Source organism: Odocoileus virginianus, unplaced genomic scaffold, assembly GCF_023699985.2.
Source record: "Odocoileus virginianus isolate 20LAN1187 ecotype Illinois unplaced genomic scaffold, Ovbor_1.2 Unplaced_Contig_60, whole genome shotgun sequence".
NCBI classification, from domain to species: Eukaryota; Metazoa; Chordata; class Mammalia; order Artiodactyla; family Cervidae; genus Odocoileus; species Odocoileus virginianus.
In genome coordinates, this window is record NW_027224377.1 from 96,367 (window position 1) to 123,202 (window position 26,836).

General features: G+C 36.9%; 2 protein-coding genes, 1 long non-coding RNA gene and 1 pseudogene across 3 annotated transcripts; all 4 read left to right on the forward strand.

Moving 5' to 3' along the window:
- The first annotated feature begins 7,696 nt into the window (after nucleotides 1-7,696).
- Nucleotides 7,697-22,526, forward strand: LOC139034230 (uncharacterized). Its single transcript, XR_011486651.1, has 3 exons — nucleotides 7,697-7,797; nucleotides 17,325-17,406; nucleotides 22,325-22,526. It is a non-coding gene; the product is annotated as an uncharacterized lncRNA (long non-coding RNA).
- LOC110145686 (olfactory receptor 4C12-like) lies at nucleotides 10,308-11,384 on the forward strand. Its single transcript, XM_020906112.2, has 2 exons — nucleotides 10,308-10,347; nucleotides 10,459-11,384. The coding sequence occupies exons 1-2, from the start codon at nucleotides 10,308-10,310 to the stop codon at nucleotides 11,382-11,384; spliced, it is 966 nt and encodes a 321-aa protein (XP_020761771.2).
- LOC110145716 (olfactory receptor 4A47-like) lies at nucleotides 20,971-21,903 on the forward strand. The gene has a single exon (XM_020906135.2). It carries the CDS (start codon nucleotides 20,974-20,976, stop codon nucleotides 21,901-21,903), a length of 930 nt encoding a protein of 309 aa, XP_020761794.2. The 5' UTR covers nucleotides 20,971-20,973.
- Nucleotides 22,527-24,268: 1,742 nt separating the features above from the next.
- Nucleotides 24,269-26,683, forward strand: LOC110145687 (olfactory receptor 4A47-like; annotated as a pseudogene).
- Nucleotides 26,684-26,836: the final 153 nt, after the last annotated feature.

The following is a 26,836-nucleotide window of genomic DNA, read 5'->3' on the forward strand; positions in this document are numbered from 1 at the left end:
GAGTCCAAAATTCTGTTCTGTATATCTGTGTCTCTTTTTCTGTTTTGCATGTAGGGTTATCAGTACCATCTTTCTAAATTCCATATATATGCATTAGTATACTGTATTGGTCTTTATCTTTCTGGCTTACTTCACTCTGTATGATGGGCTCCAGTTTTATCCATCTCATTAGAACTGATTCAAAAGAATTCTTTTTAATGGCTGAGTAATATTCCATGGTGTATATGTACCACAGCTTCCTTATCCATTTGTCTGCTGATGGGCATCTAGGTTGCTTCCATGTCCTGACTATGATAAACAGTGCTGCGATGAACATTGGGGTGCATGTGTCTCTTTCAGATCTGGTTTCCTCGGTGTGTGTGCCCAGAACACACTTCTTATAACAAGTAACTTTCAGTATAAAAGGTGTAACACTTGAGAAGAGCTTGTTAACTCTGAAATGAACAGTTGTTAAGAAATCATATGCATTTAACATGCACAAATTCATAGTATATCAATTATATCTCATGAAACCTGTTTTAAAAGAAAAAAGTGTTCTTATAAGTCTAAATCTTTCCATCTAGCTTCTAAAGCCTCAAATGTTCTTCATAGAAAACTTGCCTTCTGATTTTGAATTTAGAATGTGTTCTTTGGAAATACTATGGAGAAATGATTTTGAATAAATGTCAGTGGTTCTGTAGCACAAGAATCAGCAGACAGTGTGGAGGATGCATATTCAAATGGTTCATTCTGCCCATGATGAATCTTGTTCTAGAAAGGTGAACAGCAACACAAATCACTTCCACCTTGCTCTTATATATTCATAGATATTCAAAGAAGCTTCAATAAGGTCAGATACCTTGTCTTATAGCTGCTGCTTTCTCCTAGGAATTATCTCCTTTGATGGAAAGGTTTTGTCCAGAAGCAAGTATTCTGGAGAGACAGTGTGAAGAAACACTCACTGTGAAGTGGAGAATAGTTTTTCCTTCATGTGTGTGCATGGGAGTTCAGTTGTGTTCGACTGTTTGTGACCCCATGGAGCCTGCCAGGCTCCTCTGTCTATGCAATTTTCCAGACAAGATTACATGAGTGGGTTGCCATTTCCTTCTCCAGGGGGTCTTCCTGACCCAGGGATCAAACCCATGTCTCTTGTGTCTCCTGCATGGCAGGCAGGTTCTTTACGAGCTGAGCCACTGGAGAAGCTCAGTATTCCTTCACCTGGAACCTAAATCTGTGAGATTCCCTCTTTTCTATCAGCACCTGGATTGTTAAGAAAACTGAATGTCTTGTCAATAGCAAAGTGGCATAATTCCTGTGTGTGACATGTGATGTAGAATCCCCATTGACTCCTGTCATAGGAGAGTTTGTATTTTCTTATCAATTATTAAAACTTTATTGGAAACCATTATTGATTGCTTGAGAGCTAGATCACTGAGGACATACAATTAATGACAGCATTTTGAAAGTTCTTGAATCTAAAAGCTGTTTTTCTTTCTCTCTTCCACCTCCTCCTCCAGATTTATTATTGCATCACAGACAAATAAAATTTTGCTTTTAAGGTGTATAAAGGCATTTAGATATAAGTATACATTGTGAAATAATCACCACAATCAAACTATTCACATGTTTATCAATCATGTTGTTACCATTTTTTCTGGTGATAACATGATCCACCCTGGTAGCAAATTCTGAGTGTACAATGCAATATTGTTAACAATAATCACATTGCTGTATAGCATACTTCCAGAAATTATTTATCCTTACATAACTGAAACTTGGTTCCCCTTTATCAATCTCTGCTCATTTCTCCCTCCCTGGCATTCTACACTTTGCTTCTATGGGTTTGATTATTTTAGATTCCACATATGAGTAATGGAGCTTCCCACGTGGTGCTAATAATAAAGAATCCACCTGCCAATGCAGATAGATGTGAGAGACAGGGGTTTGATTCCTGGGTAGGGAAGATGCTCTGAAGGAGGTCATGGCAACTCACTCCAGGATCCTTGCTTGGAGAATCCCATGGACATTGGAGCCTGGCAGGTTACATTCCATAAGATTGCAAAGAATCGGACACAACTGAAGTGACTTACATGCACACACACATATAAATAATCAGTCAGTTCAGTCGCTCAGTGGTGGCTGACTCTTTGTGACCCCACAAACTGCAGCACACCAGGCCTCCCTGCCCAACACCAATTCCTGGAGTCCACACAAACCCATGCCCATTGAGTTGGTGATATCACCTAACCATCTCATCCTCTGTTGTCCCCTTCTCCTGCCCTCAATCTTTCCCAGCATCGGGGTCTTTTCAAATGAGTCAGCTCTCCGCATCAGGTGGCCAAAATATTGTATCTTCAGCTTCAGCATCAGTCCTTCCATTGAATACCCAGGACCATCCTTTAGGAAGGACTGGTTGGATCTCCTTGCAGTCCAAGGGACTCTCAAGAGTCTTTTCCAACACCACAGTTCAAAAGCATCAATTTTTTGGCCCTCAGCTTTCTTTATAGTCCAACTCTCACATCCATACATGACTACTGGAAAAACCATAGCCTTGACTAGACAGACCTTTGTTGACAAAGTAATGTCTCTGCTTTTTAATATGCTGTCTAGGTTGGTCATAACTTTCCTTCCAAGGAGTAAGCATCTTTTAATTTCATGGCTGCCATCACCATCTGCAGTGATTTTGGAGCCCCCCAAAAAAGTCAGCCACTGTTTCCACTGTTTCCCCATCTATTTGCCATGAAGTGATGGGACCAGATGCCATGATCTTAGTTTTCTGAATGTTGAACTTTAAGCCAACTTTTTCACTCTCCTCTTTCACTTTAATCAAGAGGCTCTTTAGTTCTTCTTCACTTTCTGCCAGAAGGGTGGTGTCATCTGAATATCTGAGGTTATTGGTGTTTCTCCCGGCAATCTTGATTCCAGCTTGTGCTTCATCCAGCCCAGCATTTCTCATGATGTATTCTTCATATAAGTTGGTAAAGCATCTGCCTGCAATGCAGGAGACCCAGGGTTCAATCCCTTGGTTGGGAAGATCCCCTGGAGAAGGAAATGGCAACCTACTCCAGGGTCTCTTGCCTAGAAAATTCCATGGATGGAGGAGCCTGGTGGGCTACAGTCCATGGGGTCACAAGGAGTTGGACACAACTGAGTGACTTCAGTTCAGTATATATGTATATAATTTTGTCCTTGCTCATGAATTGCCCTTTTATTTTTTAAAATGGTGACATTGGATGGAGCATGCTCAGTCGTATCTGACTCTTTGCGACCCCATGGACTGTAGCCTGCCAGACTTCTCTGTCCATGGGATTCTCCAGGCAAGAATACTGGAGTGGGTTGCCATGCCCTTCTCCAGGGGATCTTTCTGACCCAGGGATTGAACACATGTCTCCTGTGTTTCCTGCATTGGCAGGCAGATTCTTTACCATTGAGCCACCTGGGAAACCCATTTAAGTCATGAGTGAGTGGAAGTCACTCAGTCATGTCTGACTCTTTGTGACCCTATGGGTTATACAGTCCATGGATTTTCCAGACAATAATATGGAAGTGGGTAATTGTTCCCTTCTCCAGGGGATCTTCCCAACCAAGGAATTGAACCAGGTCTTGCAGGCAAATTCTTTACCAGCTGAACCACCAGGGAAGCCCAAGAATACTGAAGTGGGTAGCCTATCCCTTCTCCAGCAGATCTTCCCAACCCAGGAATTGAACTGGGGTCTCCTGCATTGCAGGCAGATTCTTTACCAGCTGAGCTACCAGGGAAATCTCATTTAAATCATACATGTATTTTATTTCTTCTTCATATGAATAATTTGTCTCTTCACTATCATACTTTCTTGTCCTTCATCTCTACCTCCTCTGTTCCTTATTATTCTAGTTAATGATTTGTCAATTCTATTTAAGATATCCAAAGAACCAGTTTTTTGCTTCATTGATTTTTCTATTGTTTTTCCATCTTCTGTTTCAATGATTTTTGTTTTTAACTTATTATTTCCTATTTTTAACTTACTTTCTGCTTAATTTCCTCTTGTTTTTCTACATATCTGAATCAAAACCTTTGATAATTGTTTCTAGATACTATTGACTTTCTAATACAGGTATTTTATGGTTCTAATTTCTCTCTAAGGACTTTTCATGCTTCCCAGATGAATAAAAACATACAGTATAAGTCTTTTGCTGTCTGGTTTAATTCACTAAGCATGGTATCCGCTGAATCCATCCATGTTTTTGCAAATGATACAATTTTATTTTTAATGGCTCAGTAGAATTCCATTATGTGTGTGTGTATGTATGTGTATTTCACATTTTCTTTATCCATTAATCTGTTGATGTGTACTTAGGCTGCTTCCATATGTTTACTACTGTAAGTAAGGCTGCAATGAACACTGGAAGGCATATACTTTTTTGAATTAGTGTTTTCATTTTAGGGCAATATATACTGTGGAAAATTTTAAAAGAGATGGGAATACCAGACCACCTGACCTGCCTTTTGAGAAACCTGTATCCAGGTCAGGAAGCAACAGTTAGAACTGGACATGAAACAACAGACTGGTCCCAAATAGGAAAAGGAGTTCATCAAGGATGTATATTGTCACCCTGCTTACTGAACTTTTATGCAGAGTACATTATGAGAAACTCTGGGCTGGATGAAGCACAAGCTGGAATCAAGATTGCCTGGGAGAAATATCAATAACCTCAGATATGCAGATGACACCACCCTTATGGAAGAAAGTGAAGAAGAACTAAAGAACCTCTTGATGAAAGTGGAAGAGGAGAGTGAAAAAGTTTGCTTAAAGCACAATATTCAGAAAACTAAGATCATGACATCAAGCCCATCTCTTCATGAGAAATAGATGGGGAGACAGTGGAAATAGTGGGTGACTTTATATTTCTGTGCTCCAACATCACTGTGGATGGTGATGGCAGCCATGAAATTAAAAGATACTTACTCCTTGTAAGGAAATTTATGACCCACCTAGACACATTAAAAAGCAGAGACATTACTTTGTCAACAAAGGTCCATCTAGCCAAGGCTATGGTTTTTCCAGTGGTCATGTATGGATATGAGAGTTGGACTATAAAGAAAGCTGAGCACTGAAGAATTGATGCTTTTGAACTGTGGTGTTGGAGAAGACTCTTGAGAGTCCCCTGGACTCCAAGGAAACCCAGCCAGTCCATCCTAAAGGAGACCAGTCCTTGGTGTTCATTGGAGGGACTGATGCCGAAAGCTGAACCTGCAATACTTTGGCCACCTGATGAGGAGAGCTGACTCACTTGAAAAGACCCTGATGCTGGGAAAGATTGAGGGCAGGAGGAGAAGGGGTCGACAGAGGATGAGATGGTTGGATGGCATCACCGACCCAAAGAACATGGGTTTGGGTGGACTCCAGGAGTTGGTGATGGATAGGGAGGCCTGGTGTGCTGCGGCTCATGGGTCACAAAGAGTCAGACACGACTGAGTGACTGAACCGAAGTGAACTGATACTTAGGAGTGGTGGTGGTGTTTTACTCATGTAGTTGTGTACAACTCTTGATATCCTGTGGACTGTAGCCTGCCACATTCCTCTATCCATGGAATTCTCCAGGCAAAAATACTGGAGGCACTCAGTAGAATTGCTAAATCCTATGGTAGTTCTGAGTGACTTCACTTTCACTTTTCACTTTCATGCATTGGAGAAGGAAATGGCAACCCACTCCAGTGTTCTTGCCTGGAGAATCCGTTGAACAGAAGAGCCTGGAGGGCTGCCGCCTATGGGGTCACACAGAGTCGGACACGACTGAAATGACTTAGCAGCAGCAGCAGCATGGTATTTCTGTATTTAGTTTTTTCAGTGACGTTCATACTGTTTTCCATAGTGTCTGCACCAAACTACAAACAAAACAAAACAAAACAAAAAACTACAAATTATGTGCTAAATTTTTGTTTTCTCTACATTCCTGTTAACATTTATTATTTGTGGTGTTTCGAAAGGAGCCATTTTGATAGATGTGAGTGAAGTGCTACCTCATTGTGGGTTTGATATACATTTTCCTGATGATTAGTGATGTTGAGCATTTTTTCATGTGGCAGTTGGCCATCTGTATGTTTTCTCAGGTCTTCTGCCTTGAAAACATCTTTTCAGGTTGTCTGCCCATTATTTAGTTAGGTTGTTTGTTTTTTGATATTGAATTGTGTGAGACAGTCTGATGTAGAGTATATGAACCAACTGGTGTCTTTTACATTGCTATTGGAAGTATATGTTGATACAAATACTTCAGAAATAAGTTTTATCTAGTTTTATCTAAACATTCACATAACCTCAATTCTTAGGTTCACCTCCTAAATGTGTACCCAAGAAACAGTTTACACCTGTACAATTGGAGTTGTATACTAGTCCTTATAGTAGATTGTCAATAGCATATAAAACGTGGAACCACCCAGAAATCTGTGAACCAACATCAGCTCTGAAGCACTACCATGAACACTGACTAAAACCACAGGTTTCCCCCAAAATACTGCAGAATTCAGCACTGGTTACCTGCAGAACAAAAAGCTCCAGGGAGAAAGGGTGACCATATTTGTTGTGTGATGGGAAATAATTTATGAGGAATGTCAGAGAAGGTACATTTCTTTAGTCACTTGAAAACAGATTCTCAAAATTTTAATGGAAATTTTATCTAGAGTTTGGATCTTGCTTTTCTAAGTTAGCAAAAACATGGCTCCCATTTGTTGATTTTTTTTTTTTTACTCTTTGTCTGTTTAATCCTTGAAACAATGAAGATGAGGAAAACAGGCTAAGGAAGCTTCGATAATTCATTTCAAGGTAAAACTGACAGCACAGATTAGGTTAGAGATTGGGTCTGTGCTTACCTAACAGCCACATGGCTTTAACTAAGCTGTCTTTATTCATACTTCAGTGAATCACCTATAACTGGTTTTCAGTGGCTCAATGAATTTGAACTCCTCTTCTTATGCAATTTCCAGCTAATTATTAATGATAGTGAAAGCACGTGGTATGCTTGAAGAGTGTTTCAAAAAGTACAGTTGAATGGAATTGGCTCATAACAGGATGGAATTGCCAATGTACTGGGTAGACTCACAGAGATAATTTCTTCACTATCCAACAATGATAGAGTCTGGCTCAATTCTTAAACCTGTCAATATTCCTAAACTCTCAATTTATTTAATCTAGGCCTTGGATAATATTTTTTGGCTTCAACTTCAATATCAATTTTTTAAAGAAAACCTTACCTAAGCATTTCACTTCCATCCTACTTGACACACACAGATACACACTTGACACACACAAATACACACACACACACACACACTTTTCTACTCTTTATCTATCTCTCTTTTTTAATATTTGAATTCTTGCATCATGATGGCAGGAATACTATTGAGGCTTTGGAGGCAGATTTGTATATACATTTCAGTTCTGCCACTACTCACTTTTGATCTTGGGTAACTTATCTAAACTCATAGAGCTCATTTGTAAAGTGTGATAATAATAGGACCCACCAAAATGTGTACCTCACATAGTGTGTTTAATATAGTCTCACCTTTAGCACTTAATAGTTTGCTGCTATCATTTTTATTATTGAATATAACTGCCTGGTTCATTTTAGATATTCCACAAACATTTATTGAAAAAAAAATGAAATGAAGATTCCAAGTTCTGACTGTAGCCTGGTGATCCCATTCCTACAGATGAATTCTAACCCTTGTCAGAGATATCATTCTCTGGTCAGAGGAACCATAGAGGGAAGGGAAAGGCATTTGATTCTCATTTTGGCAAAGTCTCCCTAAGTTAATTGCTCTTCCCTTGAGAAATAACAGAGGTGAGTCACCCACTTGAATAAAATTAGTGTCTCTGTATTGCAAGAATTGAAGGATTTGAGAAGAGGTGTGAAGGTTTTTTGGTGAGTGAAGCACAAAGGCAATGATATTCTTTGTGGCTAGCCATGGTGTTCAGTGAAATGATGAGAGATGGCAGGTTGAGTCCCAAGGACCAAAATACCTGACTTTTCATTGATTGTAGATGATCTGAAAAAAGTTGGAAGAAATGGCTTCTAGAAGTTTTTAACCCAAAGTACTTTTAATCCACTGCTAACTTTTATAATTGGATTTACTTTTTTTTTTTTTTTTTTAGTGTTAGATATGGCTATTATGTTCTTAGGGCCTAGCAGACCAAAGTGAAGTTGCTCAGTCATGTCTGACTCTTTGCGACCCCATGGACTGTAGCCTGCCAGGCTCCTCCATCCATGGGATTTTCCAGGCAAGAGTACTGGAGTGGGTTGCCGTTTCCTTCTCCAGGGGATCTTCCCGACCCAGGGATTGAACCCAGGTCTCCCGCATTGCACTGCAGGCAGATGCTTTTACTGTCTGAGCCCAAACTGAAAATATTACAAACATCTATGAGTCCTAAAGAAATAGAAATGTGCTACAGCTGCTGAAATCTTTCCTCTCTCTCTAAAACCCAAATTCCTTTTAAATACAAAGTGCATGTGTCTTCTGTCTGGGCTAGTTTATTAGCTGAACAAGTCAGGCCAGTATGAGAAGTCTTAGACAGGATCTAATGTGAATTGATATGTAAGAGAAGTACAGTTCTCTTTTTAGAAATTTTACTTCAGGGTTTTCTTTTATGGAGACACTTTGATTTTTAAAAAAAATTTTTTTGCAGTAAATTAACATGTTCATGACTCTGATTACACACACCTTGGGTTGAAGAAAACCCTGATGGAATTTCTTTTAAATATTATTGAACCTTCAAAGGACTGAATATTGATAGGTCAGTAGTTTAAAACCCTCAGGACTGAACTGGGCAAAAATAACGTTTTTTCTGATCATTTTGCATGTAAGAACAACTGATGAATTATTTGCCATTATGTTTTGTGTGTTGTTGATCTTAGTGGTTAATATAAAAAAGTTAAATAGTTTGGAATTCAAGTGCAGCACTTGTTGGCTATATTACAAAGCACCTGCTTCAAAATGTCTTTCTCAGATCACTCTGCAGCATGTCCTTTTCTTCTTTTTCCTCTTCCCTTTTTATCTTTTTCTTTCTTTGTTTTTCCCTTGCACCTTTTCCCTCACCTCTCCTGTCTGTTTCTCTCCACATTTCCTGTCTGTCTCACTAAATGCTTTATAATACCAAATATTGGGAAAAAAATAAATACATCATAAGACTACATTCTATGAAGTCTTTTGCTTGTTTTTTAAAGGTTAAATTCCACTTACATTTATTTATTTATTTATTTTTGCTTTGGTCTGTATGTTTTCCTTTTTTAAAAAATATAATTTATTCATTTTAATTGGAGGCTAATTACTTTACAATATTGTGATGGTTTTTGCTATATATCGACATGAATCAGTCACAGGTGTACATTTGTCCTCCCTTATACAAAGTCTTTATTTGAATAATGAGTTAAGTTTAAAGTTTCTCTTTTCCCAGAAAACTCCACACCCAGTCATAAGCTGAAACTGGAAGGATTAAATTACTTATGTATTGGAATATGGTTTTAGCAAATGAGTTAAAGAAACAAATAATGAAGGAAAACACACAAAAAGTAAAACAAATAAGCAATAATTAAATCTTTATTTTAAAGATTCTATTAATAGCTTGCTTCAATTTTTTAAATTTGACAATCCTCCTTTTCAACATTTATCTGTGTTCTCCTCAACTGGTTAGTTTGCATTTACAGAATCTTTGCCTTTTGGAGATGTTTAGAGAGAATTTTGAAGTTTTCTTTAGTGATAAATTCATGAAAAGAATTAAATCATACAACAACAAAATAATAATGTTTAAAATATTTTAATCTTTACAGTAACCCTAAACACAGTAATATATAACCCTCCTTTAACAGGTGAAAAAATTGAGGAAAAGAAGGATTAAATGAATCAAAATTATATAGTTAATAAGATATAAGTCCCAGATTTAAACTAAGGCTTTGGATTTCTAAGTTCCTCTTTCTTTGCTCTTTAATGTATTTCTAACTACCTTTCTTCTTTTTTCTCTCCCACTTTCTCTTTTCCTCTTTTTTAGTTTTTTATTCTGTCTCTCAGTAAATGTTTACTTTTTGACCAGGAGAGGAAAAACAGTTTATGAATAAGATTGCAATTGTAATAATGCATATTTTTGCCTTCAATGGCACACACTGTTGAAAAAAAGAGATACAAGTGTGAAACAGTGTGACCAGGGCTATAATGGATGTTGACTGCAGCCTCTGAGATCTGGAAGAGCACCATTTCTCAGTCTTGAGGAAGTGGAGAAGCTATCAGACAGGCAAAGTAGGAAAAGATATGGTTCATGAAGATCTTATCTTTTGAGTCATTTTGTTTCTCACTGGTCGACATGCCTAGCCTTTCCAGGAACAGAATTCATACATCTTTGGGTATTTGTGAATGTGCCACCTATGTGGCCACATCATGGATTGGTTCTTGAAGCTTTATGTGTTTTCTTCTTCTCTGATTTTAAAAGTTGCACATTTTTTTGTCACCGAAAGTTAAAAACAAGTTAGTAAATTATAAAGAACAAAATAAATACCACCTATACTTTCACTTGGACTCAAACTGTGAAGCTTCAGAAATTTCCTTTGCTGTGTTTTTAATTGTCTACTTGGTCACCTTGGCAGGCAACCTGCTCATCATGACCACCATCAGTGCCAGCACAGCTCTAGAATCCCCTGTGTACTTCTTCTTGTCTCATTTATCCTTTATAGATGACTGTTGTTCTTCCTCCATGACCCCTAAGATGTTAGTTGACTCCCTTACAATGAGAAAAGCTATCTCTTCTAGGGGGTGTATGACTCAAATCTTTGCTGAGCATCTTTTTGGTGCTGCTGAGATTATTGTTCTCATGGCAATGGCCCATGACTGTTTTGTGGCCATCTGTAAACCCCTGCACTACATGACCATCATGAGCCAGAAGGTGTATAGCCTTCTTGTGGGAGGGGCCTGGGCTGGAGCCTTTGTCCACGCAGCCATTCAGATCCTATTTACAGTCTGGCTGCCCTTCTGTGGCCCTAATGTCAAAGATCATTCCATGTGTGACTTGAACTCTTTGTTGAAACTGGTCTGCATGGAGACTCATTCCCTTGGTCTCTTCGTTACTGCCAACAGTGGGTTCATCTGCCTGTTGAACTTCATCCTTTTGATGGTCTCCTATGTGGTCATCTTGTGCTTCCTAAGGATCTATAGCTCGTGGGGAAGATGCAAAGCCTTCTCCATCTGTGTCTCCCACATCACCATGGTCATTCTCTTTTTTGCACCCTGCATACTTGTATATATGTGTCCAGTGATCACCTTTTCAATTGATAAAGCTGTGGCTGTGTTTTATACCATGATAACACCTATGTTAAATCCTTTAATCTACACCCTCAGAAATGCAGAGGTGAAAAATGCTATGAAGAAGCTCTGGGTCAAAATGTGATTTCACCTGAGAAATAATCACAGCAGCATAAAATGATTTTTATCTTTTAAATCAAAGATAATATCATTTCTTTGGTTCAGTGGCAAGTGAATACCATATGTAAAAGTATGTTGGTGTTGGCATATAAATCCTTTGAGTAACATTTCAGGGAGAAAATTATTTATCACTTCCAAATACCCTATTTAGATTTATTTAGTGCCCATTTGGTTGTCAAACTTGGGTATACTTTCAGAATTATTCAGAATAGTTATTAAAATGTACATTCTCAGGGATACTAATTCAATAAGACTATGGGATTGGCATATCTACATTCTAAATAAATTTTTACAGATGTTTCTAAATGGGTGATTTATGCATACACTTTGAATAATAGTACACTAGATAATATATGCATCCTCAACCAATTAATGGATCACCCAATTAAAGAATTTCCTGGGGATTATCTTTCATAGCATATCTTATGAGAATAATAAAACTTTCAGTTCTTCATAGATCATGCAATGCATGCTTACTACTTTTGTGCTGCAAACCAAGAAATATAGTATTCTGAGAAAATAGACATGTTTTTGGTCTTTATTCTCCTTCTTCTATTTCTATCCTTTTAAAATATTTTGCTACTTATGGTGTGTTGCTGTTGTTGTTGTTTTCCTCTTTGTGCTTACAAAGGGAAGATCTATCATTTATTCTTGCTAAGTTATTTGGACTATTAATAAAATTCATTGTTATTGTAATCTCAACCACTCATATTGAGAACATTGCTTGTAAAAGCAATTTTTCTCTGTGAAAGAGACTTTTTGTATCATTTTTATATGCACATTTGGAGGAATGTGTGATAGGGTTTGATATTCTATAATGGTTAAGAGTAGTCTCTGAGTAAGATAGATTTGAGATAAAAAATTGGTTTTTACCACATAGAGTATGAGCTTTGGCAAATCACATCTTTCTGAGTTAAAGGAGAATGACAGAAACTTAATCAAGATTAAATAAATAATCCTCATGGATTTTTTATTACTAATAAGTGTTCCATAGCTATTGCTCTCACAAATATCATTATTGGAGTCTCTGTAACTATATAGAATCACTCATTAATCTAATATTTCTGAGCATTAGGAGAGATAATATATGATTTCTCTGCATCTGCTGTGAAAAGTAAGGCTCTGAGCTGACTGCCCTTATAATATTTCTTAGGGGCCCAATATTCTCAGTCATTACTGGTCACTCTTTCCTGCTTTTCTGATTTCCATTTGCCTCATGTCCCTTAGACTTTGGGGCTGATCCATTTATAGCTATGATTTCCCCTAAACCTCCCTGATTGTAGGAACAAATGGTCATTTTATTAACTTGAGATCAGCACAACAGGCAACCAGAATATGACCCAATATTTGTGTAGAGAAGGTAGTATAGTGCAGTGGTAAGACTTGACTCAAGTCAGATTTCCTGAGTTTTCATTTTATTTGGGAAAGTTATTTAATCTTTCTACATCATACTTTATTTATCTATAACTACAGTAGCTATTGGGAGAAGGCAATGGCAACCCACTTCAGTACTTTTGCCTGGAAAATCCCATGGACAGAAGAGTGTGGTAGGCTGCAGTCCATGGGGTCATGAAGAGTCGGACATGACTGAGTGACTTCACTTTCACTTTTCACTTTCATGCATTGGAGAAGGAAATGGCAACCCACTCCAGTGTTCTTGCCTAGAGAATCCCAGGGACGGGAGAGCCTGATGGGCTGCCCTCTATGGGGTCGCACAGAGTAGGACACAACTGAAGTGACTTAGCAGCAGCAGCAACAGTAGCTATAATGACTATCTCATAATGATATGGGGCCAGTTAAGTGGGTTTACAGATATTAAGTGCCTGAAGAGGTCATGGTAAATGTGATAAAAATGTTTTTAAAAGGAAAAAGTTATTGACTGGTTCTGACCTGCCTTCCAGCAAAGCCAGATTTGGGATTGTATCTCTTCTTGAACTAGCAAGAGCATCATTCCTTCCAGATCGGGACCTCCATGGATCTTACCTTGGTTCCTTAGATGAAAATGATGCTTCCTTATGTGAGCAATACTGTGTAGATAACTTTTTCCCTTGAATGAATAGAGCTTGCACTGGATTCTACCTCATTAGTTTATGTAACAGTACATGCATTTCATAAGCTCATGGGATTTTGTTTTAGTCTCAGTTCATATGTGCGATGAAATGGTAGTTCATTTCATAGGTCTATTTCAAGCTTTAGATAAAGACATTGTATGCAAAATATCCATGACAGTGCTTTTCACTCAGAGGGTACATAACAAATGACACTATATTTGCCACTTCCTTCATATCTTCCTCAGTTTCCCATTTATATCTGACTTAAAAAAAAACACACTGTATGATTGACATTTATTTTTCAACTCTATGTGGTTATTTTATTAGGAGGTCATGAGGAACTTTCAAAATTCTAAGAGTAAAACCCCCTAAATTAATGCAAGAAACATGGGATTCACTTTCTAAACAATTCACCTTAAAATGTTAACATCTCCAAAGTTAAAATCAGGTTCAGGAAGATCCCAACATCTGATAAACTTTGTATGACAAAATAGAAATCTGTAGCACAATAATTAGTGATTGTAGTAAAAGCTACTGTTACTTACTATGATTTGGCTGGTGCTGCAAAAGCAAGTTTTTATTTAATCTCCAAGAAAACTTATGAAAATCCATAGTATTATTCCTGCTTTCCAGAAGAATTAACTGAAGCTTGGAAAATTTAAATAATTTACCAGAGATCACAATTAGAAAACATCTGGACTTGAACCTATTTAATTTGACTTTAGAACTTGCACTGCTAAAGACTACACACTATATCATACTAATGACACACATCACACAGCTCATAACACTTTCTAGTGGAGGGAGATAGGCAGTAAGTAAGAAACCTATTAAAAATTGCAGTCAGAGTGCAAAGTGCTTAAAAAATTGAAATACCTGGCATGATAGTGACTCAGATGGCAGGGACCACTTTAGATTGTGTGTTCAAGGAAGACACAAGAGCAAGAATTTATAGCATTTGTCTAACAATGTCCAGGATGAGAGACACTGAGGTGAAGGTCATGATTAAAACCACCCAAGAGGAATTTGTCCATGTGGGAAGGGAAGTTTTATCTCACCTGGATGAGTATCACTAACTTCTTTCTAACTCAAAGATCACCAAACAACCTTAATGTTATGATTAATTAAGTTCCACTCAAATCAGGAGGAAGTGAAATAAAACATATGTACTCAAGCAACCTCCTTCCCTAGAAGTTGTGTTCATTTCTCGGCAGGGATTCTCTTTGATGGACTCTTTAGCATAGTCAGCAGCATAGATTTCCTCATTGCCTCTTTGAGGCTTCCTTTAATTTCTTCAATTTCTGCCATGTAGAAGCATTCATTTAGAAGAGCTGAACTAAACTGCTTGGTAGAAAGAAAGTTATCCTTTTAATCAAATTTACACTGTAAGTAATTGGTCTTGGTCTATCAGCCTCTGCCCAATTTCAATCCCTCCACTCCCCTCAAACACGCATCTCTTTCAGTTCAGTTCCATTTAGTCGCTCAGTCATGTCCAACTCTTTGCGATCCCATGGACTGCAGCACACTAGGCTTCCTTGTCTACCACCAACTCCCGGGTCTTACTCAAACTCATGTCCATAGAGTCGGTGATGCCATCCAACCATCTCATTTTCTGTCATCCCCTTCTGCTCCTGCCTTCAATCTTTCCCAGCATCAGAGTCTTTTCCAGTGAGTCACTTCTTTGCATTAGGTGGCCAAAGTACTGGAGTTTCAACTTAAGCAAGTCCTTCCAATGAATATTCAGGACTGATTTCCTTTAGGATGGGACTAGTTGGATCTCCTTGCAGTCCAATGGACTCTCAAGAGTCTTATCCAACACCATAGTTCAAAAGCATCAATTCTTTGGCACTTAGCCTTCTTTATAGTCCAACTCTCACATCTGTTCATGACTACTGGAAAAAAACCATAGCCTTGAGTAGATGGACCTTTGTTGGCAAAGTAATGTCTCTGCTTTTTAATATGCATCTCTTTGAACTTATCCTATATCATTCTTTACCTTGTTCACTAGCTCCAGCTGCAATGGCTTTGCTTTTGCCCATGAACCTTTGAACTAAATCTCTTTATTCCCACAATTCTCTTCCTCTAGACCTCCATCTGTTTGGATCATGGTCTCAGACTGCAGTTCACCTGTCACCTTCTTAGAAGTATTCTTCAGCCCCCAAAATAAAATCATTGTCTATCTCCCTGATTTACTCTCCATCACATCATTTTATTATGTTTTCTCTACAGAATCTTCATCATCTGATTGGTTAATGTACTTATTATCTCTCTCTTCTAATTATTATGTAAACTCCATGTAGTAGAGGTATTGGTTTTTGTACTCACTACTGCATTTCCAGTGCATAGAATAGACTTGGAACAGAGTAAATACTTACTAAATATTTTCCAAATTATAAGCTGCCACTTCCAGTTACCCCTTTCGAGAGTAAATATGGGACTTCCCTGATGGTACAGTGGGTAAGAATCTGCCTTCCAATGCGGGGGACATGGGTTTAATCCCAGGTCTGGGAAGGTGCCAGAATGCTGTGGAGCAACTTAGCTCTTGTACCACAACTACTGAACCTGTGCTCTAGAGCCTGCAAGCCTCCCCAACTGATCTCTGGTGCTGCAAACATATCCCGTCAGTCGTGTCTGATTCTATGTGACCCCATAGACAGCAGCCCACCAGGCTCCTCCATCCCTGGGATTCCCCAAGCAAGAATACTGGAGTGGGTTGTCATTTCCTTCTCCAATGCATGAAAGTGAAAAGTGAAAGTGAAGTCACTCAGTCATGTCTGACTCTTCGCGACCCCATGGACTGTAGCCTACCAGGCTCCTCTGTCCATGGGATTTTCCAGGCAAGAGTACTGGAGTGGGTTGCCACGGCTTTCTTCACATCAATAGTTCATAGAATAAAACCTGGCAAAAAAAATAGATGGTTTTTTTTTTTTTTTAAAATAATGAGTGATTAGATATCTATTACAACTACATTGAAGATAAGATTTTTCACCTGTTCAACCTCACATTTATATAAGTTGATTAAATCAAAGAAAAAATAGTCTTGCTATGGCAAAGTAGAGAAAGTGTCAAACTCATTTTCACTGGGACAAAATGACAGGGCTGATATTTTATTTTCAGCTGGCAATATTTCCATAATGGTTCTGAGACTGTTTGTTGTTGTTGTTGTTGTTGTTCCTCTTGTTACATATTCCTTACTTTAGTTATGTGATGTGATTTTCTTAACAGATTTTTTCTTTTTAATATGTAGATGTTCTTTTAAAATTTGGTGGAAAATCCCATTGAATTTAATTACACAACCATCAGTTTTGGATACATTCCAATTGCAGGATTCCGTGATTAACATCATGAGAATGTACAAAATCATCACAACATTTGGTTGTATTAAGTAGACAATGCTGTCCTCTTAAGAGCTAATGTAATGATTTCAGGAGATGCTTTAGTAGGCTTAAGCTATGATGTAAAAAAGACACAAGAATGCCATCTCTAAAGCTAAAGTAGAACTGTTTGTCCATACCAATACAATAGAATGAGACTAGTTAAACATCTGAATGGTAGTTATTCTTTATTGATATTACTAGAGAAGAATGGATAAGATAGAAAGTTCCCTGGTAAAATAGCTACTGTTACCTTCATACATAGACACAGGATGACATAGGATTTTTTTGGTGTGTTTTTTGTGAAAATTTTCTAATGGGAAACTTTTAGTTTTTCTTCTACTATGATTCTTTTGAAATGGAGCTACAACGTAAGTAACAATTTTCTGAAATACTTGGAAGATCATGGAGAAAATGGACAAACATAGGCATATGAAGTCAAATATGCCTTCAAAGAATAATACAGTTTTTTGTCCTCAGTGAGTTAAGCAGATGGCCCAAAGACTTCCAGGTCTTCATGAGTAAGTAAAAATTCTTCAAATTGTGAGCAAGTTTACAAAAGGTAAGACTTTAATAGTTAACAGTGGAAACCAGGCTTTGCATTTGTATAAATTTCTGCATTACTGTACATAGGAAATCACATCACTTTAGTTTCTAAGAACTGTATTTAAAAAAAAAAGCTGACCATAGAGAAAATTAAATAAATCAAACTTAGACTCCAATTCCAGGTCTGTCACTTAAAATCAGGTAACTTTGGGAAAGTTAATTTGAAATTCTGAGTCTCAGCTTTTTCTTTTTCTTTTTTTAAACTATAAATTGAAGATTTTTTTGTCATTGTGAACATAAAATGTGATGCTTTAAATATAATTATATATATTTATATGTGTATATATTGGCTTCCCCAATGGTTCAATGGTAAAGAATCTACCTGCAATGCAGGAGACACAGGAGACACGGGTTCAATCCCTGATTCAGGAAGATCCCCTGGAGAAGGGCATGGCAACCCACTCCAGTATTCTTGCCTGGAGAATCCCATGAACAGAGGAGCCTGACAGGTTACAGTCCATAGGGTCGCAAAGAGTTGGACATGACTAAAGTGACTGAGCCATGTGTATAATTCTTCATAACAAGAGAAAATTTTTATATTCTTCTAATCATGTTATTTCTTTTCATTAAGATATTTTGGTCTATATTAACATAAATGGTTGAATAAAAAATATTTGTTTTCTCACCATCTTTCACATTTCAGAGGGATATAAACTTGCTGATATGCTTAAATGGAATTTCTGATATTTAAAAAAAAAAAAAAAAACAACGAAGACTGATTATTTATGTTGGTTCAAGAACTCTGCTACTTACATATATGTAGCCCACTAGATACTCAGGAAAACTCAGTTAACTATCTATCAAAATCTCATTTTACAAATATGAAAAGTATGACCCAGAGTGGTGATTGACACTTATTTAAAGTATTACACCTAGATTTATAAAAGTATATTTTCAGTTCAGTTCAGTTGCTCAGTCATGTCTGACTCTGTGTAACCCCATGGACCGCAGCACGCCAAGCCTCCCTGTCCATCACCAACTCCCGGAATTTACCCAAACTCATGTCCATTGAGTCAGTGATCACATCCAACCATCCCTTCCTCTGTCAGCCCCTTCTCCTCCCGTCCTCAATCTTTCCCAGCATCAGGGTCTTTTCAAATGAGTTAGTTCTTCACATCAGGTTTCCAAACATGGGAGTTTCAGCTTCAAAATCAGTCCTTCCGATGAATAATCTAGACTGATTTCCTTTAGGATGGACAGGTTTGGATCTCCTTGCAGTCCAATGGACTCTCAAGAGTCTTCTCCAAGACCACAGTTCAAAAGCATAAATTCTTTGGTGTTCAAGTTTCTTTATAGTCAAACTCTCACATCCATACATGACTACTGGAAAAATCATAGCTTTGACTAGATGGACCTTTGTTGGCAAAATAATGTCTCTGCTTTTTAATAAAGTATATTTTACTGGTTTTGAAATAGGTTTCATGATAAAAGTGATACATATTTGCTAAAAGAAGACTTAAAGACATTTGAGTTACACATATTAATGATGAAGTTTATGTAAAACCCAGTTTCATAAGGCTTTTGGTTTTCATGTCATATAAACTAGGTCACTGGAGTCAAATCTAATAGTTTGCTAAATGGAAACCTCAAGGAATGTTCACTATCACTGAGTAACAAGTGGAACAAGATTAGAACGTGGTTGGTTAAGACTTCTATGACATTTGTCACAAAAAGGTTAAAAAATTAAATGAAGTCAGAAGCCATCTTTTAAACTCAAGAAGTATCCTTATCTGGAAATGAAGGAGAGTTTAATGAAAAGATGCTTCCACAGTCACACTACTATTTTTGTCCTCTGATAGTACCACTCCTGGTATATACCCTGACCATTAATTAATTAGTAGACACTTTGAGATGGCTCCGAGTTTACATTATCTGAAAAATGTGACACAATATAAAGTAAATATTTGTAAACTGTATAAATAAGATTAAACTTACAATATATTGTTCTACAGTATGTCCCATCATTTTAGAGGTAAAATGTTTCTGATCTCTGAAATTACACTCTACAAAAGAATAAATGGAACTATAGAGATGGAAAAGCACTTTGCCTATATGAGGGCTATCCTGTAATTAAAAGATGCTTACTCCTTGAAAGGAAAGTTATGACCCAACCTGGAGAGCATATTAAAAAGCAGAGACATTACTTTGCCAACAAAGGCCCATCTAGTTAAGGCTATGGTTTTTCCAGTAGTCATGTATGGATGTAAGAGTTGGACTGTAAAAAAAGCTGAGGACCAAAGAATGATGCTTTTGAACTGTGGTGTTGGAGAAGACCCTTGAGGGTCCCTTGGACTGCAAGGAGATCCAACCAGTCCATCCTAAAGGAGATCAGCCCTGGTGTTCATTGGAAGGACTGATGTTGAAACTGAAACTCCAATACTTTGGCCACCTGATGCAAAGAGCTGACTCATTGGAAAAGACCCTGATGCTGGGAAAGATTGTGGGCAGACAGAGAAGGAGACAGAGGATAAGACAGCTGGATGGCATCACCAACTCCATGAACATGAGTTTGAGCCAACTCCGGGAGTTGGTGATGGACAGGGAAGCCTGCTGTGCTGCAATCCATTGGGTTGCAAAGAGTCAGACATGACTGAGCCACTGAACTGAACAGCTAATACAGTGGCCTTTAATCATTATATTCAAATTTTTTCTACTGACTGAATATGTAGATTATCTTAAGTGAATCTTCAGTATTATGGTTTTGTGACTTTAAACATATCGCATCTTTTCATGTTATTCCCTGCTGTCCTCTTCTGTTTACCTTCTTCTTTAAAATCAGGGAAAGCATTGCTTCCTCAGGGAAGATTTTCCTGGTATCAGTCTGATTTAGGTGTTCCTTAGCACAACAGGAATATATTTATAATTAAATTGGTTATAAATTATATAATCCAATCTTCATGTATTAAATCATTGAGAGTATGGAAACAATCTTATTCAATATGGTAATCCTAATTTCTGTGATAGGATGTTTGATACAAAGAGCTGCTCCACAGGCATCTTTAAAAAACCTTTTTATTTTATTTTGGAGTATAGTTAATTAACAATGTTGTATTAGTTTCAAGTGTACAACAATGTGACTTACTTGTATTCATACATGCATTTATTATTTTTTCAAATTCTATTCCCATTTTGGTTGTTACATAATATCAAGCAGAGTTCTCTGTGCTATAGAGTAGGTCCATAAACACTTTTGACTGAATGAACAAAGATAATATCAAGCTTTGTTCTTGTTGCCTAGTCGCTAAGTTGTGTCCAACTCTTTTATGATCCCATGGACTGTAGCCCACCTGGCTTCTCTGTCCATGGGAATTCCCAGGCAAGAATACTGGAGTGGGTTGCCATTTCCTTCTCCAGGATCTTCCTGACAGAGGGATTTAACCTGCATCTCTGCATTGGCCGGCAAATTCTTTACAACTGAGCTACATGAGAAGCCATATTTAGCTTATAATAGTTTACAATATTTTTCCTTGCTTTATAGGTAAACTATTTCTAATACGTGAAATCAGTACCTATAAAAGAATAGATGGTATCAAGGAACAATGTGACTTACTTTGTCCTTTTGAGCCTCACACAGAAGCCAAAGGAGCAGAAAGTCCTTTCTATTATGTTCTTGCTCTTCTACATTTTGACCATGGTGGGCAACCTGCTCATTGTTGTGACCGTCACTGTCAGTAAGACTTTAAACTCACCCATGTACTTTTTTCTTGCTAGCTTATCATTCATGGATGCCATTTATTCTTCAGCCATTACCCCAAAATTGATTTCTGATCTGTTCTTTGGGGAAAATACCATATCTTTCAATTTTTGTATGGCTCAGCTCTTTATAGAGCACCTTTTTGGTGGATCTGAAGTCTTTCTTCTGTTGGTGATGGCCTATGACCGCTATGTGGCCATATGTAAGCCCTTGCATTATTTGGTGATCATGAGGCAGAGGATGTGTGTTGCACTGCTGGTGGTGTCCTGGGTTGGAGGTTTCCTGCACTCAGTAATTCAACTTAGCACTGTTTATGGGCTCCCATTCTGTGGCCCCAATGTCATTGATCACTTTCTCTGTGACATGTACCCTTTACTGAAACTTGTCTGTACTGACACTTATGTCATTGGCATCTTAGTTGTGGCCAATGGAGGACTGATCTGCACTATTGTATTTCTGCTCTTACTCGTCTCCTATGGAGTCATCCTGCACTCTCTGAAGAACCTGAGTCAGGAAGGGAGGCGGAAAGCCCTCCAGACCTGTGGTTCCCACATCACTGTGGTTGTCTGCTTCTTTGTTCCCTGTATTTTCATGTATGCAAGACCTGCTAAGACCTTCCCCATTGACAAATCATTGAGTGTGTTTTACACAGTCATAACCCCCATGCTGAACCCATTAATCTACAGTCTAAGAAATTCTGAGATGACTAATGCTATGAAGAAACTCTGGAGAAGAAACATCATATCTTGTAGCAAATAAGTTTGACATTCACCATGAAGAGGTTCATATAACTTTAGGGCCCATCTCCTTAGAAACCAACAGCCTGCTAAAATGGATTCACCTACCCCATTCATTTAAAGCATTTTTATAATTATAATAATTAACTGTATAATTGGGTTACTAATATGCTTCTCTGGTAAAATGTCAGCTCTGCACATAGCATTTTGGTTATCCCTTTGCCTAGTAGGGGGTAATATGTATAAGGAGGAAGTTGATAAAAATATGTAATAAATAAAATGTTTACAATTTCAATGATTTTAATCAATTTATTTATCTTTAAAATTATTTTCTGAGACTTAGTTTTATTTTTTAGTGATATTCTTTTCATTTTTGTCCATTCGTTTTATTTTATTAGTGAAAATATTTAATTATATACATTTTCCTATGTATTCAATTTCAGTTACATTACATGTGAAATTTTCTGTGACAATTTTAATGTAAAAGGAAAGCATAATAATAATCGATAAAGTTTGAAACCACATGAAATGGTGCAAGTGAAAAACACCTTCTTTCAAAATAGTTCAAAACAAGGCAAGAAGGGGAGAATGATAAATTTGAATCAATTAAGAGATTCTGTTCCATAAAAACACCTGGAAGAAAGCAAAAAGGCAAGTTACAAACTGAATTGTTATTCATAGGAAGTGTTCATATACAGTTGGAATGATTCGTTCCTTGAAAGCTTAGTAAAATGACCTGTAAAACCAAACCAAACCTCCTATCCATCCTTTTCAGTGTTTCCTAGTGTTCTTCCCCAGAGTAGTCACAAGTCTGTTTCTTAAGATTATTCAAGTATTAATTTTTACAAATACAAGCATATTTATCTATGATTTTGTGTACAAATGTCTGAAGCAAGTATTTACATTTTATTATCAAACACAGTGAAGATCTTTCAATAACAGTCTGTATAGATCTAACTCATTCTCAGTTAGTCTTACAATATGTGATTTTCCCTTATAACATTCCTGAATTAGTGTATCCAGTACTTTTCATGTCATTTCACATCTTTTCCTGTGATGTGTAATTCTGCAATAAATATGTAACTTCTTGATTATGTGTTCTTAGAAATGTTAGTTTCCAGAAGTAGAGATTTTGGATCACAGGGAATATATGTTTAAAATGTTGATATTCATAGTTATTTTCAAAATGATTCAGGAGGTTATACCTACACTTCTGCCCACAGTCTGAGAATATCTCCTGTTTACCTTCTTAACAACCAGTGATCAGTTTTGGGGATATGACAATATGGTTCATTAAAGAATTTATAATTCATTTGTGTACTTTAATTGAAATTCTTTAAATATAATTGCTTTATGCATCTTTTCACATGTTCCAGTTTTATGTATTTATCTTTGAATTGTCTACTAATATTTTTGATTATTTTCTTTTTCATACTTACTTCTATGAGCAAGTATATACTAAGCAAATAATCTTTTCAAAGAAATGTTATCTATGTACTTAATTTTCTGGCCTGTTATTTGATTTTGAGTTTCTTTTACTATACAGCATTCTTTCTTGGCTATGTAGATTTTTTTTGGTTATTTACTTGGTCAGATTTATGAATATTTTATGTGATTTTGTTTCATCATTAAAAGCTTTGATCATTTCTCCCTAAACATAATATTATTCCATATTTTTTAGATATTAGTATTTTAACACTTTTGTGGTTTTATATTTTATATGAAATGTTTTATCCATCAGGTATTTATTTTGATACATACGGAGTTAAATAAGAATTGTATTTTATTGTTTTCTAAATGAATTTTTTTGGTAGCTGCATAATTATCTTTCACCACTGATATGAAATCCTAACTTTACTGTATTCTAAAATTCCACATCTACGTGGATGCAATTCTGGACTTTATTTTGTTCCACTGATTTCTTCAGTCATGAACTATTTAACGCATGGTACAATTGCAGTTCATCTATAGAACATTTTGAAATCCAATAAGCCCAGAACGTCTTCATTACTCTTCTTTTTCAGAATTATGTCTGTTCTTACATATGTATGTTGTCAAATTAACTTTATAATAAAGGCCCAGCCACAAAAAATTATGTTTCAATTTTTGACTTACAAAGAATAGTTTAGGAAAAGTTAATATCTTTAGAGATTTGAGAACTCCTGTCCATGAAGAGGATAGGTGTTTTCATTGTCTTTTTTATCCTCTTTGTTAGTGCTTTACATATTCTATGTTTTTACATCCCTTATAGATAGCTGCTGTTCTTACTTCCTGACCTCTTAAGTGCTAGCTGACATTATTGCTGTAAGAAAAACTATCTCCTTTAGGAAATCCATGACTTAAAACTTTGCTGACCATCAATTGATGTGGCTGAGATCATTCTACGGATGGGTCTGGCCTATGACTACTATGCATCCATCTGTACTACCTCACTATCATGTTTATATAGGTGTGGCCATATATGGGAGTCACCCAGGTTAGAAGATTTATTCATATAACACTGCGGATCCTCTTTACAGTCTGGCTGCTTTTTTTTGCCCCAGTGACATAGAATCCATGTGTAACATGACTCTGTCGAAAGTCGTTTACATGAATACTTACACATTTTATTGCTGCCAACTAAGAATTTATCTGCCTGTTAAATGTAATGCCTTTTGATGGACTCACATGTTGTGATCCTATACACTTTGAAATCTCACAGAATGGTAAGTTCAACACCCTCTCCATCTGAGTCTCTCGCATCTCTCTGGTTATTTTATTCTTTGTGCCCTGCATATTTGTGTATATGCCTCAGATCCTTTTCAATCAATGTCTGTATTTTATACTATGCTAACTCTTACCTTATATTCTTTATCCCACATCCTCAGAAATACAGAGGTAATAATTGCTGTGAAGTTCTGAGTCAAAAGATGACTTCAGAAGGGAAGTAATGAAAACAGAAAATAATTTTAACTGTTTATCATATAAGGGATAAAGTTATTTTGTGCTGTTTTCATAATTTCCCCTCTGAAGTCATTTTTTGATTCAGAATTTCTTCACAACACTGCTTACCTTTGCATTTCTGAAGGTGTAAAATAAAGAGTTGGATTTCCCTGATGGTCCAGTGGCTAAGACTTGCACTCCCAATGCAGGGTGCCAGGTTTAATTCCTGGTCAGGAAGCTAAATCCCACATACAGCATATATATATATATATATATATATATATATATATATATATATATATATATATATATATATATATATATATATAATGCTTTATTTTATATTGGAGTATAGCTGATTAACAGCATTGGACAGCAAAGGGACTCAGCCATGCATATACATGTATCCATTCTCTCCCAAACTCCCCTCCCATCCAGATTGCCACATAACACTGAGCAGAATTCCCTGCACTACACAGTAAAATAAACAAACTATATATTTAAAAATTGGTGAAGTATTAAAGATAATTTCTGTTTTTTAGGACCAAGAGAACACTGTTTGTCAGAGGAATACTGATGTTGGCATTCGGAAATCTGAAGAGAGGCCATAATAGGAACTCATCATTACAAAAATACTCATTTTAGACGTACTTATCACCTTATTTGTTTGTCAAATGTTGGAGTACTGTCAGAACAAGTTTGGTTTCTTGTTAAAATGCAGTTGTTCACTGCCCATGAAATTTCAAAACAAAATAAAGCATTTGGGGAAAACAGGAAACATTCTTATCTGACTTTATGATCTTAATGTCAGGTTTAACACATTGAATGAATAAAATATGTTAAGCTTATAATCCATGTAAAGGTGTTTTTAAGTTTTTGATTTGATTTATAGTTAAACTGTTCCTCATATCTGAAGTCAGCACCTATAAGGAATAGGTGGAACCAAGAAGCAATGTGACTCACATTGTCCTGGGCCTCACACAGAATCCAAAGGAGCAGAAAGTCCTTTTTGTTATGTTCTTGTTCTTCTACATTTTGACCATGATGGGCAACATGCTTATTGTGGTGACTGTAACATTTAGTAAGACCCTGAATTTACCGATGTACTTTTTTCTTGCTAGTTTATCATTTATGGATGTCATTTATTCCTCATCTATTTCTCCCAAATTGATTTCAAGCTTGTTTGTAGGGAAAAATACCATATCCTTCCAATCTTGTATGACCCAGCTGTTTACAGAGCATTTTTTTGGTGGATCAGAGGTCTTCCTTCTGCTGGTGATGGCCTATGACCGCTATGTGGCCATCTGTAAGCCCTTGCATTATTTGGTGATCATGAGGCAGAGGGTGTGTGTTGTGCTGCTGGTGGTGTCCTGGGTTGGAGGTTTTCTGCACTCAGTAATTCAACTTAGCACTATTCTTGGGCTCTCATTCTGTGGCCCCAATATCATTGATCATTTTTTCTGTGACATGTACCCTCTATTGAAACTGGTCTGTACTGACACTATGTCATTGGCCTCTTAGTAGCAGCACATGGAGGACTGATCTGCACTATTGTGTTTCTGCTCTTACTCATCTCCTGTGGAGTTATTCTGCACTCTCTGAAGAACTTGAGTCAGGAAGGGAGGCGGAAAGCCCTCCAGACCTGTGGGTCCCACATCACTGTGGTTGTCTGCTTTTTTGTTCCCTGCATTTTCATGTATGTGAGACCTGCTAAGACCTTCCCTATTGACAAATCATTAAGTGTGTTTTATACAGTCATAATGCCCATGCTGAATCGATTCATCTACACTCTGAGAAACTCAGAGATGACAAATGCCATGAATAAGCTTTGGAGAAGGAACATGGTATTTTATGGTAAAAAATGCATTCATCCACCATGAAGGGGGTCATTTGACATCAGAGACCACTTCCTTGGCCTTCAGTAGCTTTCTCAAATCTGATGTTGATTTCTTTTTCTTTATTTATAACTATAATATAAAAATTATAATATAACTATGCAACTGTGCTGTTAATAACATGGATAGTTCCTTTCC

Coding starts and splice junctions, on each gene's coding strand:
- LOC110145686 (XM_020906112.2), top strand. CDS start 10,308: ATGCCTAGCCTTTCCAGGAACAGAATTCATACATCTTTGG. Junction 10,348..10,458: donor CAGAATTCATACATCTTTGG/GTATTTGTGAAT, acceptor TGTCACCGAAAG/TTAAAAACAAGTTAGTAAAT.
- LOC110145716 (XM_020906135.2), top strand. CDS start 20,974: ATGGTATCAAGGAACAATGTGACTTACTTTGTCCTTTTGAGCCTCACA.